The 17,159-nt window shown below is 45.3% G+C and overlaps 1 protein-coding gene across 1 annotated transcript in view; it reads right to left on the bottom strand.

Moving 5' to 3' along the window:
• LOC140486523 (stomatin-like) overlaps window positions 1–17,159 on the bottom strand; it is a 38,780-nt gene that overhangs the window by 10,693 nt on the left and 10,928 nt on the right. Inside the window, exons 3-5 of the mRNA XM_072585777.1 lie at window positions 9,795–9,867; window positions 7,746–7,828; window positions 3,482–3,685 (exon numbers count right to left, since the gene is read on the bottom strand). Of these exons, the coding sequence (XP_072441878.1) occupies window positions 3,482–3,685; window positions 7,746–7,828; window positions 9,795–9,867 (360 nt within the window). The remainder of the gene's footprint in view (window positions 1–3,481; window positions 3,686–7,745; window positions 7,829–9,794; window positions 9,868–17,159) is intronic.

The raw sequence follows: 17,159 nt of genomic DNA, 5'->3' as shown, positions 1-17,159 counted from the left end.
TTTTTCCAGGTCAGGACGAGAACATGAAGTCGCACCGAAATAGTCATCGATGTGCTGATAAAGCAGATGTGGGAGGTGACCCGGGTAGGCCTGGAACAAGAAATGTTCCACATACCCCATGAAAAGGCAGGCACAGCTAGGACCCATGTGGGTACCCATTGCTACACCTTTGATTTGGAGAAAATGGGATCAGTTGAAGGAGAAGTTGTTAAGAGAGAGAACAAGTTCGGCCAGGCGGAGGACAGTGGTGGTGGATGGTGGTGGATATCCATTACAAGCCCACTGACTCCCACAGCTATTTGGACTACAGCTCTTCTCACCCTACTTCCTGTAAGGACTCTATCCCTTTCTCTCAGCTCCTTCGCCTCCACCGTATTTGTTCTGATGAGGCCACTTTCCAAAGTGGTGCTCTTAATATGTGCTCCTTCTTCTCCAACCATGGCTTCCCACCTACAGTTGTTGACAGGGCTCTCGACAGCGTGCGGTCCATCTCCCGTGCCACGACCTTCACCCCCTCCCTCCCCTCCCAGAACAAGGATAGGGTCCCTCTTGTTCTCACCTTTCACCCCACCAGCCTTCACATGCAAAGAATAATCCTCCACCATTTTCGCCAACTCCAACACAACGCCACCACTAAACACACCTTCCCTTCCCTCCCCCTGTCTGCATTCCGCAGAGATCGTTCCCTCTGTGACAACGTAGTCCACTCCTCCATCACACCTTACACCTCTCCCATCACACACGGCACCTTCCCATCACACCTAACACCTCTCCCATCACACACGGCACCTTCCCATCACACCTAACACCTCTCCCATCACACACGGCACCTTCCCATCACACCTAACACCTCTCCCATCACACACGGCACCTTCCCATCACACCTAACACCTTTCCCATCACACACGGCATCTTCCCATTACACCTAACACCTCTCCCATCACACACGGCACCTTCCCATGCAATCGCAGAAGGTGCAACACCTGCCCCTTTAACTCTTCCATGCTCACCATCCAAGGCCCCAAACACTCATTTCAGATTAAGCAGCGTTTCACTTGTACCTCTTTTAATTTGGTCTATTGCATTTGTTGCTCCCAATGTGGTCTCCTCTATATCGGAGAGACAAAATGCTGACTGGGTGATCGCTTTGCTGAGCACCTTCGGTCTGTACACAATCAGGTCCCGGATCTTTCTGCGGCTTGCCACTTCCACACCCAATCCTGCTCCCATACCCACATGTCTGTCCTTGGCCTGCTGCAATGTTCCAGTGAAGCTCAACACAAACTGGAGTAACAGCATCTCATCTTCCGACTAGGCACGTTACAGCCTGCTGGTCTCAACATTAAATTCAACAACTTCAGATGATTATCCCATCTCGACCCCTCTGTTTTCATTCTGCTCCGTAATTTTATTTTATTTATCTTTTTTTAATATTATTTTCACTATTCTGTGCCTCTTATTCCTTGATTGTCTCTCTTTCTCTCGCTCCCCACTCTCTCATCAACTTTTTCCTCTCCTCTTCCCCCTTTGCTACCCTTCTCCCCTGTTTTCCCTTTTGCCTCTGCTTCACCCCTTACCCCCGGACCCGCCCATATTTTGTCACATCGCACTGGTTTCAGCCTTGGTCACTCACAGCTCCTAATCTCCCTATCATCTCTCTATGCACTGTCATTATCACCTCTTTATTGCTACCTTTGCTTCTGGAGCCATGACTCAACTTCTCTCAGCCGAGTATAAATACCTCCCTATTTCTCCCCTTTTTATAGCTTTGACAAAGGGTCAGTTAGACTTGAAACATCAGCTCTTTTCTCTCCTTACAGATGTTGCCAGACCTGCTGAGATTTTCTAGCATTTTCTCTTTTGGTTTACCCTCAGTCCTGTGTTGACTGCTCCCTTCTCATACTTGCCCTCTTATCTGTTGTGCCTGAATGTAAATTTCTGTCCCTTCACATACTCTCTGTCCCACTACTTGTTCTAGAAACTTTATCTACCTCTGCTGAGCTCACCCCTTCCCTTTAACCTTTTCCATAATTTTCCATGCAACTGAATTCACTCCCCCCCAACTATTTCGTCTTTATTGAGAATAGAGTCAGCAACAGACAAAGTGACTTTGGGAGCCTTTTCCACAGGAAGATAAAATCCAGGAGCAGGAGTAGGCCATTCATCCCTTCAAGTCTGTTTCACCATTCAGTATGAACATGGCTGATCATCCAACTCAGTCCCCTGTTCCTATTTTCTCTCTTTCATGCTTTCCCTTAAGAACCAAATTCCAACTCCTTCTTCAAACATTCAATGTTTCGGCGTCAACTGTTTTCCGTAGTCGTCAATTCCATAATCTCATAACTCTGTGGGTGAGGAAATTTCTCCTGAGCTCTGTCCTAAATGGGCAATCCTGTCACCTAATACGGTGACCCCAGGTTGGGGACTCCCTGGAGACATTTCTTCAGCCAGAGAGTGGTGGGCCAATGGAATTCATTGACATGGAGTGCGGTGGAGACTGGGACGTTAAATGTCTTCAAGGCAGAGATTGACAAATTCTTGATGACGCAAGGAATCAAGGGCTACAGGGAGAGTGCGGGTAAGTGGTGTTGAAATGCCCATCAGCCATGACTGAATGGTGGAGTGGACTCGATGGGCCGAATGGTCTTACTTCCACTCCTATGTCTGATAGTCATCAGGAACATGGTCCTGCCTTTCCCCTGTCTAGACTGTTTGAATTTTATTGGTTCTCCCCTCATTATTCTAAATTGTATTAATATAATTCTAAATGATTCAGCCTCTTTTCAGATGTCAGTCTGTTAAATGCTTTTTGCACTCCATCCAGAACTAGAACATTGTTCCTCAGATAAGGAGACCAGAACTGCACATTACACTCCAGGTGTGGTCTGTGAAAGACCCTGTAGAGTGCAGCAAGACACCCTCTCACTATGAAGGCCAATATCCCATTTACCTTCTTCCCCACCTGCTGCACCTGCATGCTTACCTTCAGTGACTGGTATACAGGGACACCCAGGTCTTATTGCACCTCCCCCTTTCCCAATCTATCACCATTTGGTTCACAATTCACCTGCCTGTTTTAATCTACTTAACACTTCATTTCCCATGATTTGCCCAACCGCTCAGCCTGTGCAGAGCACAATGGATCATTTCTGCATCTTCCTCACAGCTTACCCTCCCACCCAGCTTTGTGTCACTTTATGGAGTATGAACCATATTATGGAGACAGTGTTTTCCCGAAGGGTTGTGCACTGAGGATGGTATGTATTATGGATCAAGAAACTTGAACGAATGTTGGTTGAGTTTGATCCTTTCGGAAAGTATATTTGATGATGAGATGGAATATAATTCCATGATATGGAACCTGACAATCACCTGATGAAGGAGTGGCACTCCGAAAGCTAGTGCTGCGAAATAAACCTGTTGGACTATACCCTGGTGTTGTGTGATGTTTAACTGATGTAATACCATGCTGTTGGTCTACCTCCAACTCCTGAGCCATGTGTTCCCGATCAGAGAGAATGTCTGACAGGCTTTTGGTGCCCAGAATGTTCCGCAATGTCGTCTGGGCCAGCAGGTGAGTAACGCTGTCCACATTGATCACACTGATGACTGACAACACAGGGTCGAAGATACGATAGTAGACAGTAGCATCCACCATAATCGTGACAGAGTCTTTCGTTAATACCTGCAGATAAAGCCTGTTAAATGGGTTAACTGCATTAACAACAACAGATAACCACAGCACCCAGAGTGAAACGATGGATAAAAGGTGCTAAGATATGCAATAACCGACCCAAGAGGAAAAGGTGTTGGCATGCTGCATTCAATAATTATTCATGAGATTTTGTAGCTCATGAACAATTACTGAAGGCAGCACACCGACACCTTTTCCTCCTGGGAACTCTGCAGCTTTCTGGACTCAATATCGAGGTCAACACCATTAGGTCACAAGGCACCGTCTCCTATATCCTGACCCCAATCCCCACACATCAGGCCTTCTTATTACACACCACCCACTGTTAGCCACTAATTGTCCTCATTAATAGCTATTCATACGTTATCCATTCCTTTGTCTGTCCAACTGCTCTTCTCTCTCTTTGGGCTCTACCTCCACCTCCACCTAATGTTTACTTCTGCCCTGTCCCCCTCCCCCCAAGCCCCCCCCCACCCCCCGCACCCCCTTCCCCCCAAACTTTTGCATAAGAAAACATTTTCCAAACTACCATCAGTTCTGAGGAAGGGTCACTCGATTGGAAATGTTAACTTTGATTTCTCTCCACCAATGCTGCCAGATCTGCTCAGCCTTTGCAGCTATTTCTGTTTTTGTTCCTGCTCACACAGGGCACTGTTTGCTGCAAACAAAAGGAAGATGTTCATTCTCTTGTGAACCACCCGGGAGCTTTGGGAACCTATCTTTCCCCAACGTTTTCTCCATGGTAATATCGCAGCCAATTAGAGTTGGACACCAATCAGCACCATTTCGCGTGATTATTGCGATTGTTTGAAATTTGCGATTACAGCAAGACTAACAGCTTCAGCAACATGTCCCCTTACTCAGCAGTATTTAACTTCCGTACTTTTGTAAACTTGATTTGTGGGTCAAGGCTTCGCTGCCTTGGCCAGCATTTATTGCCTGTTCTTAGTTGATGCTGAGAAGGTGAGCTGCCTTCTTGAACCACTATAGTCTGCGTGTTTTGGTAGACCCACAATGCTGCTGAGGAGGGAATTCCAGGGTTTTGAACAGTGACACTGAACCAATCAGGAATGAACAAAACTCTGGAAGATGCTTGGTTTTGAAATGGTGATCAATAGACACATACATACAGCATATTTCCTGCAGCCACTTACGGACTCACCCTGAGAGTGGAAGAGAGTCATCCTTGCCTGTGAGGGACTGTCGATGTCACGTGACCATATCAGAAAGGTCATTTGTCAAGCATTTGGTGCCGAGAATGTTCTACTTCGAAATGGGGTTCTGACCTGACAGGGCAGCTGGACCTCACCCTCACCCTCAGTGGGGTGGCACAGTGGCTCAGTGGTTAACACTGCTGCCTCACAGCACCAACGACTGAAGTTTGATCCCCCCCGGGTGACTGTGTGGAGTTTGCACATTCTCCCCGTGCCTGCATGAGTTTCCTCCGGGTGCTCTGGTTTCCGCCCACAATCCAAAGATGTACAAGTTAGGTGCTAAATTGCCTGATAGCTTCCAGGGATGTGCAGGCTAGGTGGATTAGCCATGGGAAATGCAGGGTTACAGGGGGGTGGGCTGCTCTTTGGAGGGTCAATGTGGACTCGATGGACCGAATGACCTGCTTCACTCTGTAGGGATTCTATAATAGGTAAGATATTGTGCTAAATGTCAGGGAATGGGACTGAACCCACAACCTTCTGACTCAGACGCATCAGTGTTAACACTGCACTAGAGCTCACACCTTACTGTGACATGAAGATTGAGGCAGGTACAAGGCCAAGGGGAGAGAGTGAGCCATGGTGAGCGAGCAGGACAGTGGGATTCAGTTTTAGATTCCACTTGCACAGACACAATGCGATATATGGCCTTTGGCCAAACCCTCAGAAGGATTAGGACAAGAAGCACATGGAAAAGGGGCTCTTGTCGTGTATTGTTAGTGTCCCTACCTCTGAAGCAGAAGACCATCCTGCTCCATAGGTGTGTAATAACATTTCTGAATGTGTGACTAAACCCAAAATGAAAGGAAGCACATGGGATAGCAGCAACTCCCAATTTCTGTCATGTGCTCTCACACAATCATGGGATCAATAACCTGCAACACCCTATTCAACTGCACAGTGGGAGCATATTCTCCACACAATCTGTCCTGGTTTACAAAGGACCATGAGACCACCTCCTTAAGGCCTACAAGGTCAGGCAATAAATGTATGTGCCATTGTTGACAGCTGCAGGCTAGACTACAAGTGAATGAAAATTCATGGGCTTGCGTCTGGACTGTCTCGTTTCAGGTGTGGAAACACGTTGGGGCTTCAGTACGTGTTGTGGGTTATGGAAAGGCAGACTGTATTCACCTGCTCCATTTTACCCAGCTCCACCCCACTCACACCGTCAGGGCAACATCAGGTGGTGATGGTTTCTGTGGGAGGGGCTTTGATCCCACCATCAAATGATACAGAAAGATGATCAATTGACCTATTGTATCTGTATGTACCTCCTTGAAGGCAAACCCAAACAGTACACCTTTCTGTTCCCCGTAAATACTCCCTCTTCGAGCCTCTTTGGACAGTTAGAATTGAACCAGTTCCCCTCACTTTCCAACCCATGCCAACTCATTCTGTTATTTTTTTCTCTTTGTTTCCTTGGCTGGTGGCTTTAAATGCCTGAGATTACTCACCACTTCTTTACTATAACTCTTCATGATCCTGAAAACCAAGTCCTAACTTCCTGTGTCCTTTCGGTCTTGGTCCCTTCATGAGTGGAGGTGATGGCCAAGTGACGTTATTGATAGATTACGAAAATCTGGATTCAAATCCTGCCATGGCAGATGGTGGAATTTGAATTCAATAAAGATTTGGAAATAAGACTCCAGTGATAACAGTGAAACTTCCCCCACCCCCTCCCCATTGTTGACGTTTGGGAAAAATCCATATGGCTCATTGATGTCCTTTCGGGAAGGAAGCTGCAGTCCTTTCCTGGTCTGGCCTACATGTAATTCCAGCAACATGGTTGATTCTTAACTATCCTCTGGGAAATAAGGGTGCTGGCCTAGCCAGTGATGCCCTCATCCTGTGAATGAATAAAACTAAAGGTCGCTTCCAAGCTAGTCTGATCTTATTCCCTAGTCTAGATTAGAGTGGTGCTGGAAAAGCACAGCCTTAATTTGGACTCTATGAGTGAAGGTGATGGCCTTGTGATGTTATCAATAGACTATGGGAATCTGGGTTCAAATCTATGAGTCTATGAGTCTTGATGAAGGGCTTTGGCCTGAAACGTTGATTTTCCTGCTCCTCGGATGCTGCCTGACCAGCTGTGCTTTTCCAGCACCACTCTAATCTAGACTCTGATTTCCAGCATCTGTAGTCCTCACTTTTGCCTCATTGATTTTTGACCTCATTTCCTATCCATGGCTTGAATGTCCACAACCCCAAACCATCTTAGTCACCCAATATGATCAACTACACTTACCCTGCCAATCAACCCCACCACAGCCATTTTAAAAATGGAAAGGGTTAGCTAAAGAGTCAGAATAGTGAGTGAGACTCAAAACATTTAATATGATTCTCCAAGTAGAGATTTTTATTGACTGATCCAAATAGCCTGGCCCATCATTTTTCTCCAAGTGATCACATGATGTGCACATCGCTGGCTTGGCCGACATTTATTGCCTGTCCCTAGTTGCCCTTTAGAAGGTGTTGGTGAGCTGCCTTCTTGAACCACTGCAGATCCAGGTGCTATAGCAACCCCTCTCCCAATGCCCTTAGGGACAGAATTCCAGGACTTTGCAGAAAAGATATAGTCGTACATTTCCAAACCAAGATGCTGTGTGACTTGAATGAGAACCTTCCACCTTCATTATTTTTGAGCTAATTAAGAAACAGCCATCAAGAAAGGGGCGAATTTATTTATTAAGTGCTCAAAGATGTTTCTCCATTTTTAGCTCACAATGTTCTGGATGCTAATTCTATTTACAGTTCACATCTGGAACTGCATGAACATTTCTGCCATTCTTACATGTTAATTTATCCGTAGATTCCCATCAACTGGGCAGACTTACCTCTTGTGGTGGGACAGAAAATGACATTGTCCTCAAGTCAACTAGACTAACCGTATCAGTACAAGGTAAAATCCATAAAATACCTAAAGGAAGGAATAAATATTGTCACATTTTTAGTTACACAATGGCAAATGCTCTAATGTGACAAAATGTACCAAAGAGCTTCCTAGAAGTGAAAATTAAATCAACTTTAACATCAAGTCACATGTGACCATCTGATCAAAAGCTTGATCAATAATGTGGGTTTGAAGGGCCATTCTTAAAGGACACAGGAGAGGTAGAGCAGTGGGGTATTTACAGAGGAATACTGGAACACAAGATCTCGGCAGGCGATGATAAAAATCAAGGAGCTGGGGCAAGAACGCAGCAGTGGGACAACAGCAAAATCTGGGAAGAATGTGGAGTCTAGGGCGAAAAGGATAATTTTAGGGGTTGGAGGGATCTGATAACAAAGATGATAATTGAGATGTCATTGCAAAGTGTAGGTTGCTGAGGACAGTTGGGACAGAGATGTTTGTTCTTTTTATTCTGTCATGAGATGTGAGAATACTTGGCAAGGCTAGCACTTTGCACATTCTGATTTAATCATAGACTCATAGAATTTTACAACACAGAAGGAGGACATTCCATCCATCATATCTGTACTGTCCCTGAAAGAGTTACCCAGTTGGTCCAGTTCTCCCTCAACTGCCCTTGAACTGAGTGGCATTGTAGGCCACGTCAGATAGCAATTTAGAGATAATCACACTGTTATGACACACATGTAGGCGAGACCATGTAAGGATTGCAGATTTGTCTCATTGCTGTGGGTCTGGAGTCACTTGCCTGGCCAGACTGGGTTAAGACAGCAGATTCCTTTCCTTAAAGGGCCTTAATTAGCCTGATGGATTTTAATGTCAATTGATGAGAGCCTCATAGTCACTATTAATGAACTGCACATTCCAGATTTAATGAATTGAATTTAAATTTAAGTTCAGAGGAAGGGCGACTGGATCCGAAACGTTAATCCTGACTCTCTCCAGAGATGCTGCCAGACCTGCTGAACTTTCCAGCGATTTCTACTTTTGTCTCTGATTTACAACATCTGCAGTTCTTTCAGTTTTTTTTATAGAAAGCATTCTATCCGGAAGCATCACAGTTTGGTATCGCAAACGCTCTGCCCAAGACTGCAAGAAGTTACAGAGAGTTCTGACCGTAGCCCAGTCCATCACGAGAACCAGCCTCCCATCCATTGACTCTGTCTACATTTCCAGCTGCCCTGGGAAAGCAGCCAACGTGATCCCAGACCCCTCCCACTCCAGTCTAGATTAGAGTGGTGCTGGAAAAGCACATCTGATGAAGGGCTTTTGCTCAAAACGTCAATTTTCCTGCTCCTCGGATGCTGCCTGACCTGCTGTGCTTTTCCAGCACCACTCTAATCTAGTCTCTGGTTTCCAGCATCTGCAGTCCTCACTTTTGTCTAGCCCTCCCACCCCAGGTATACTCTCTTCTATCCTTTTCCATTGGGCAGAAGATATGAAAGTTTGAAAACCAACAAAATTTGTAAGAACATCTTCTTCCTTGCTGTTATCAGACTTATGAACAGACCTCTTATATATTAGAGTTGATCTTTCGGTGCCCCATCTCTGTCGCTGTAACTATATTCTACATTCTGTTCTATTACCCTGATATACTTTTGTAAGGTATGATTTGTCTTTTCACTGTATCTCTGTATACTGGACAATAATAAATCAAATCAAATCAAATAAAAAAAACTGCTCACAGTACTCACGATGTGATCTCACCTTGTACAGTTCCAGTAAGATTTCCCCACTCCCATTACTCTACTTCACAAGATCTTCATATGTTCGGAAAAAAAGTCATATACTAGACTCAAAATGTTCACTATTTCTCTCTCCACAGATGCTACCAGACTTGCTGAGTTTCTCTTGCATTCTCTGTGTTTGCCTCTGGATGGTTAATCCAGTGATGTTCCCATGGCACCACCACACGATATAACTGACAGCAAAACTCAATCTGCAGTTCTTCACAACGAATTTGAAAACCTACCTGGGCCTTTCGCTCTCCCTTGAACAATACGGCCCAATCGAAATATCACAGCTCTTTCATACTCTTTGACAACCTGAAACAAGAAAGTCAAGTGATTATTATGAATGTCTACACATCATTCACTGATAACTCTCATTTGGACATTGAAGAAGGCAGTTGGTATGCTTTATTTTATTGGTCAGAGCATTGAGTATAGGAGTTGAAAAGTCATGTTGCGGCTGTACGTGACATTGGTTAGGCCACTTTTGGAATACTGTGTGCAATTCTGGCCTCCCTCCTATAGAAAGGATGTTGTGAAACTTGAAAGGTTTCAGAAAAGATTTACAAGGGTGTTGCCATAGTTGGAAGGTTTGAACTATATGGAGAGACTGAATAAGCTGGGGGCCCTCCTGATGAAGGGCTTTTGCTTGAAACATCAACTTTTCATACTCCTCGGATGCTGCCTGACCTGCTGTGCTTTTCCAGCACCACTCTGATCTAAACCTAGGCTGGGGGCTGTTTTCCCCAGAGATTTATAAAATCATGAGGTAAATAGCCAAGGTCTTTTCCCTGGGGTGAGGGAGTCCAGAACTAGAGGGCATAGGTTTAGGGTGAGAGGGGAAAGATATGGAAGGGACCTAAGGGGCAACTTTCTCACACAAATGGTGGTGCATGTATGGAATGAGCTGCCAGAGGAAATGGTAGAGGCTGCTACAATTACAACATTGAAAAGGCATTGGACGGGTATGTGAATAGCAAGGGTTTAGAGGGATATGGGCCAAGTGCTGGCAAATTGAACTAGATTAGATTAGGATATCTGATCAGCATGGACGAGTTGGACCGAAGCGTCTGTTTCCATTCTGTATATATCTATGACTCTATGACGTTGTATGCAACATCTCTAACGTTTAAGCCAAGAAAGTAGCCATGAACCAGCTGGCTTTACTTCGCCTCTTCCTGTAGATTCACAGAGCACAAAGAAGGCCCTTCGGCCCATTAGGGACCACAGGTTAACCAGTATGTGAAGCCACAGGTTATTGGAAGGCTCTTGAATGAACATACCTCTTTGGTCGTCAATCTGGAAAAGGAGAACATGGATATGGAATTCAGGGAAAGGCGCTGTGAGGAACTTACACAGTTGACCTGGGAAATAGATATTGGAGGCTCTGTCGGGCTTAAAGACAGACAATGTCCTGATCCGGATGAATTACATGCTGTGGAAGATGAGGCAGGAAACTGCAGGGGCTCTGACACAAATTTTTAATTCCTCTCTGGCTAAAGGGGATGTGCCAGAGGGCTGGGGGATGGCTAATGTGGGTCCACGTTTTAAGAGGGGTAGTTGAGGTGAACCAAGAGATCACAAAGCAGTGAATCTCACATCAGTGGTAAGGAAACTTCTAATCAACTGAGTTAATACCCACTTGGAAAGGCATGGGTTAATTAGGGAGAGTCTGCATGGCTTTGTCAGAGAGAGGTCATGCCTAACAAGTTTGTTTGAATGTTTTGAAAATGTGATCAAGTGTGTGGAAGAAGGAAGATTAGTCGATGCAGTTTGGGTGGATTTTAGCAAAGCTTTTGGCAAGGTCCCATGATTGAGAAGGTTAAAAATATGGAATTGAGGGAAGCCTGCTGAGATGAATCAGAAACTGGCTTAGCAATAGGACACAAAGAGGATTGGTAGAAGGTTGTTTGAGCGACTGGAGGCCAGTGTCCACTGGTGTATCACAATGATAAGTAGTGTTTGATTTTGCTGTCAGTCTGTTCCATTTGAAAATTCACACTCATTACCTTTTCCAAAATATTCCTTCAGTGCTAGAATCTATCTGAGCTGTTCCCCTGTAAGACGTGATGCCGTGAGTAATTGCCAGTGGTGTGACCGCTTACATTGTTCCTGGTTTATTTTCTTGAGATGTTGCAGTGAGTGCATTGCAGAGTGAGAATGAACAGGGTCAAAAGCATCACAATGGCCCGATCACATGGCAGCTGAGTGGTGGGAAAATGATAACAATTGGTGGTTCTCGGACCACGCAAACAGCTGTGGTAGGGTCATGGTTCAGTGGAAACATGGGTTCAAATCCCACCACTTCTTCTTGGGGTTCTCAACTCCAACCTACAGTGTCATGGCCTCCACCATGGAGACAGTCCCGAATCCACAGCAACCAGAACAGCGATCAAACCCATTCTGATCCACACCAGCTGCCTTGCCCACAGAGGTAGCCATGAGGTTTTGAACACTTTCTTGGACCAATATGTCACAAATCCAACCGCAAAAAATCAGCTATTTTGGATGTGTAAACAGGGAAGACTTAATAAATGTTCTCAAAGCAAAAGATCCTTTTGGGAACCGAGACCATAATATGATAGAAGTTAGCAATACTTCATAAGAACTAGAATCAGTAGTAGACTGGGGGAGTGTGAGGATTGCAGATGCTGGAGATCAGAGCCGAGAGTGTGGTGCTGGAAAAGCACAACCAGTCAGGCAGCATCCGAGAAGCAGGAGAATCGACGTTTCGGGCAAGACCTTTCATCAGGAATGAATCAACAGTAGGCCATTCAGCCCCTCAAGCCTGCGCAGCCACTTAAAACACTCATGAATGATCTCATCTTGGCTTCAATTCTACTACCAGACTCCTAAACTCAAACTGAACTCCTTATTTCCAATTAATGAATCAAGACGGTCACCGATTCTTCTCACAAGTCAGTTTCTTGCCCCGCACTCACGTGACACTGTGGTTTGTGATAATTTTCCATAGCAGCTCTGCCTTGCCATCCATGACTCATATCCTACTCACCTGTCATTTTGAAGTGTTTGCATCTTAGAGTAAACATTAATTAAAATATTGCTGCACCTTTTCCACCGGATTGCCAAATTAAACAAAATTCCCAGTTTCACTCACTTAGCTATTGTCTCACTCAGGAGATGTCTGCATTCACACTGACCATTTAGTGCAACAGGTCCCTTTCCTATAGGGGTCTGCTCAAGTCACTTTTTCGCGAAAGAAATTAGCACCTCATTTACAGAAAGGATTCCAGGTCCTTAAAGTGCAAATTGCCACCATCATGAAACTTTCTCTTTTCATCAGCCTGCTTTAACCTACTCAAAAGCTATTGGCTGAATCTGACTTTAAGTTTAAAACTGGACTTGGAAAAGACACTCCAGTCAAATTCCCACTTTGAAACAAATTCCCAGATTCACTCACCCCCTCTGCCTCATCCAGACAAATGCCTCCATTCATAGACTGTGACAGTGCAGTGCAAAACATCCTCTCGGGCCAGGCAATAAATACTGACCTAGTTCAGCGATGCCCACGTCCCGTGAAAGAATATTAAAAATAAGCCCTCTGTGGTCTCTGTGCTTCTCTAATTTTGGCCTTTTGACACCTCCAGGTTTTAAATACTCCACCAGTTGTCACATTTCAGCTGTTTGGGCCCCACACACTCTGGAAGTCCTTCCTTAACCCTCTCTGCTTCGCTTTCCAGTTTCAAGAGGAAATTTAAAACTCACTTCTTTGGTCAACTGTTTGGTTCATCGCCCCTGACACCTTCATGTGAGCCGGTGTCATATTTTACATTATAATGTTTCTGTGAGTTGCCTTCCGTCACATGAAAGGACCTGCAGGAACTTACGTTGATGAGATGAGAATACTGCCATTGATTTATTGAGTTACTTGTTTGGATCGCTGCCTGTGTGCGCAGCAAGTGTATGTAACCCTGTCAGTTTTAATAGCTGCCTTCGTAATAACTGGAATGCCAACTGCCTCGCTGGTAACACAGCGTCAAAGGCCTGTGTCTGCTTCTGGTTGGACAGATCTATCTGTGTTGTGGGGCAATTACAAAATTGGAGCGGTGGGTATACAAAATGTGGAAAATAGGAGCAGGAGGAGGCCATTTGGCCCTTCGAGCCTGCTCCACCGTTCATTACAATCATGGCTGATCATCCAACTCAGTGCCCTGTTTCCGTTTTCTCCCTATGCCCTTTGATCCCTTTCACTCTAAGAACTATATTTAACTCCTTCTTGAAAATATTCAATGTTTTGGCCTCAAATGCTTTCTGTGGTAGAGAATTCCACAGGCTCCCCACTCTCTGGGCGAAGAAAGTTCTCCTCATCTCGGACCTAAATGGCCTACTCCATAGCCTAAGACTGTAACCTTGGTACTGGGCAGACCAGAACATCTTTCCTACATCTTGTCTAGGCCCATTAGAAATTTCTAGGTTTCTATGAGGCTCCCTTTCATTGTTCTAAACTCCAGTGAATACTGTCCTAACTGATGGGCGGCACAGTGGCTCAGTGGTTAGCACTGCTACCTCACAGCACCAGGGACCTGGGCTTGATTCCAGCCTCGGGTGACTGTGTGGAGTTTGTACATTCTCCCCGTGTCTGCGTGGGTTTCCTCCGGGTACTCCAGTTTCCTTCCACAATCCAAAGACATGCAGGTCAGGTGAATTGGCCAAGATAAATTGCCCATCGTGTGAGGTGCATTAGTCAGGGGTAAATATTGGGTAGGGGAATGGGTCCATGTGCTTTACTCTTTGGAGGGTTGGTGTGGACTTGTTGGGCTGAAGGGCCTGTTTCCATACTGCAGGGAATCTAATCTAATGATCCAGTGTGTCTTCATATGTCAGTCCTACCATCCCAGGAGTCAGTCTGGTAAACCTTCGCTGCACTCCCTCCATCACCAGAACATCCTTCCTCAGATAAGGAGACCAAAACTGCACTTACTACTCCAGGTGTAGCCTCACCAAGACTCTGTACAATTGCAGCAAGGCATTCCTGTTCCTGTATTGGAATCCTTCTTCACTGCTTTCAGTGACTCGTGTACAAGGATACCCAAGGACACATTCTCTCTCTCAATTGATAGCCATTCGGATAATAATCTGCTTTCCAACATTTGCTAGCAAAGTGGATAGCCTCACATTTATTTACGTTATACTGCGTGCATTTACCCACTCCCTCAGCCTGTCAAATTGCACTGAAGCATCTCTGCATCCTCCTCACCCTCCCACCCAGCTTTGTGTCATCTGCAAATTTTACTGAGGGTGAACCATAATACAGCGGAGCTGAAAATGTGTTGCTGGAAAAGCGCAGCAGGTCAGGCAGCATCCAAGGAGCAGGAGAATCGACGTTTCGGGTATGAGCCCTTCTTCCAGCCCTCTTATCTCCCAGCATCTGCAGTCCTCACCTTCTCCCCATAATACAGCGGAACCTTGATTATCTGAACAACACAGGTGGGGATTAATTTGTTCCGATAATCGAATGTTTGGATAATTGAATGCTGGATAACACAGTTTACCCAAGCAGCAGGACCTTGTGATCTTGTGTGGATAATCCAAAAATTCAGATAATCGAATGCCAGATAATCGAGGTTCCTCTGTATGGAAGATAGTGTGCTTTAATTGTTAATTGTTCATGAGGCACACCTTACGACATTGTCATTGAGGATCGGTGGTGGAACTGTGTGTGTGGGGACAATGGTCTTGATGAAAACCCAGAGTTTATAGGACGCAAAAGGGGATAAACAAAAAAATGAACACCGAGCGAAATGTTTGTTGCAACAGCAGCAGTTTGGGCCTTACACAGCTGTATAGTCAACCATATTCACCAACAATAAAACTGTACACAATGCTCACACCTACCAAAATACAGTCCATGCTTTATGGCCACCATTGTTGCTCAGAGTTTGTGAACCTAAAATCTTATCCCACAGTTCAGCTAAGAGCTAGGAGCAGCAGTAGGCCACTCAGCCTCTCAGGCCTCTGCTGCCGTTGAATGCGATCATGGTTGAACTCATCTCAGCCTCAATTTTACTTTCCTCCTCACTCTCCATAACCCTTCAACACGTTACTGATTAATAATCTATCTGTCTTCTCCTTAAATTTGCTCAATGTCCTTGCGCTCTGGGGGAGTGAATTCCACAGATTTATGACCCATCTTCGTTTTAAATCTGACACCCCTTATCCTAAAATATGACTTCTCGTTCTAGATTTCCACACGAGGAAAGATCCTCTCTACATGTACTTTATCAATCCCGTTCAGACCTCAATTCGACCTCCTCTCATCCTTCTAAACTCCAGTGAGTCTGGGTCTAAACTGCTCAATCTTTCTTCGTAGGACCAACCTCTCATCTCTGGAATCAATCTAGTGAACTTCCTCTGAACTGTCTCTAATATAACGGCACCCCTCCTCAAATAAGGGCATTAAAACTGCATGCAATACTTCATGTTCAGTCTCAGTAACGCCTTGTACAATCGCAGCAAGGCACAGTTCACATGTATCTATGAAATGTGCCTCAATGATTCATGTAGGTTATAGGGAAGGAAGAATTTGGTACTTGGGGAAGTACTTTCCAATATTTGGCCTGGACACATGCACAGATCCAGACCTGAAACAAGAGTGTACAAGAACAAAACATTGCGGGCGTTGGAAACCTGAAATAAAAACAAAATTTTTGGGGCATATTCAGTTGCTCTGGGAGTATTGATAGTTAATCTATTTAATTCCTAACTCACCTCCAAAGTAGCCTAGCAAAACGCTCAGTCAGGTCAAACTACTTTATCAACGGCCTTCCCTCCATCACAAGGACAGAGGTTGGGATGTTTTGGGACTTCTCCAATACTGCAGCAGTCCATGCAAAAATGCAGCATGGCCTGGGCTCCATTCGGGTTTGGGCTGATAAATGGCAAGTATTATGTGTGCATACAAGTGCCAAGCAATGACCAGATCCAACCAGAGAGAATCTAACCATTGCCCTTGACATTCCACAGGTGAATGACTCACTAGTAACATTCTGGGGACTACCATTGACCAGAAACTGAACTGGATCAGGTACTGTCTACAAGAACAGGCCAGAGGCTGGGAATCCTGTAACAAGTAACTCACCTCCTGACTCCACAAAGCCTATCCACCATCTACAAGGCACAAGTCAGGAGTGTGATGGAATACCCCCCACTTGCCTGGATGGGGGCAGCTCCAACAGCACTCAAGAAGCTTGATACCATCCAGGACAAAGCAGCCGATTGATTAGCACCACATCCACAACATCCACTCCCTCTACCACCGACGCTTAGTAGGAGCAGTGTGTGCAAGATGCACCGCAGTAATTCAACAAGGCTGCTCTGAATCTGCAATCTCTACCATCTAGAATGACTAGGGCAGCAGATACACGAGAACACAAACCTCTATGAGCTCCCCTCCAAGCCACTCACCATCCTGACTTGGAAATATACCATCACTCTTTCACTGTCACTGAATCAAAATCCTGGAATCCCTCCCTAAGGGTGAACCTACAGCACACGGACTGCAGTAGTGCAAGCACCACCTTCTCAAGGGGTAACTAGGGACGGGTAATAAATCCTGGCCCAGCCAATGACACCGCATTCCATGAATA

This window comes from Chiloscyllium punctatum, chromosome 15 (assembly GCF_047496795.1).
Source record: "Chiloscyllium punctatum isolate Juve2018m chromosome 15, sChiPun1.3, whole genome shotgun sequence".
Classification (NCBI taxonomy): Eukaryota; Metazoa; Chordata; class Chondrichthyes; order Orectolobiformes; family Hemiscylliidae; genus Chiloscyllium; species Chiloscyllium punctatum.
Note: the sequence above shows the minus strand (reverse complement) of the source record. Positions and strands in the feature narration are given on the sequence as shown.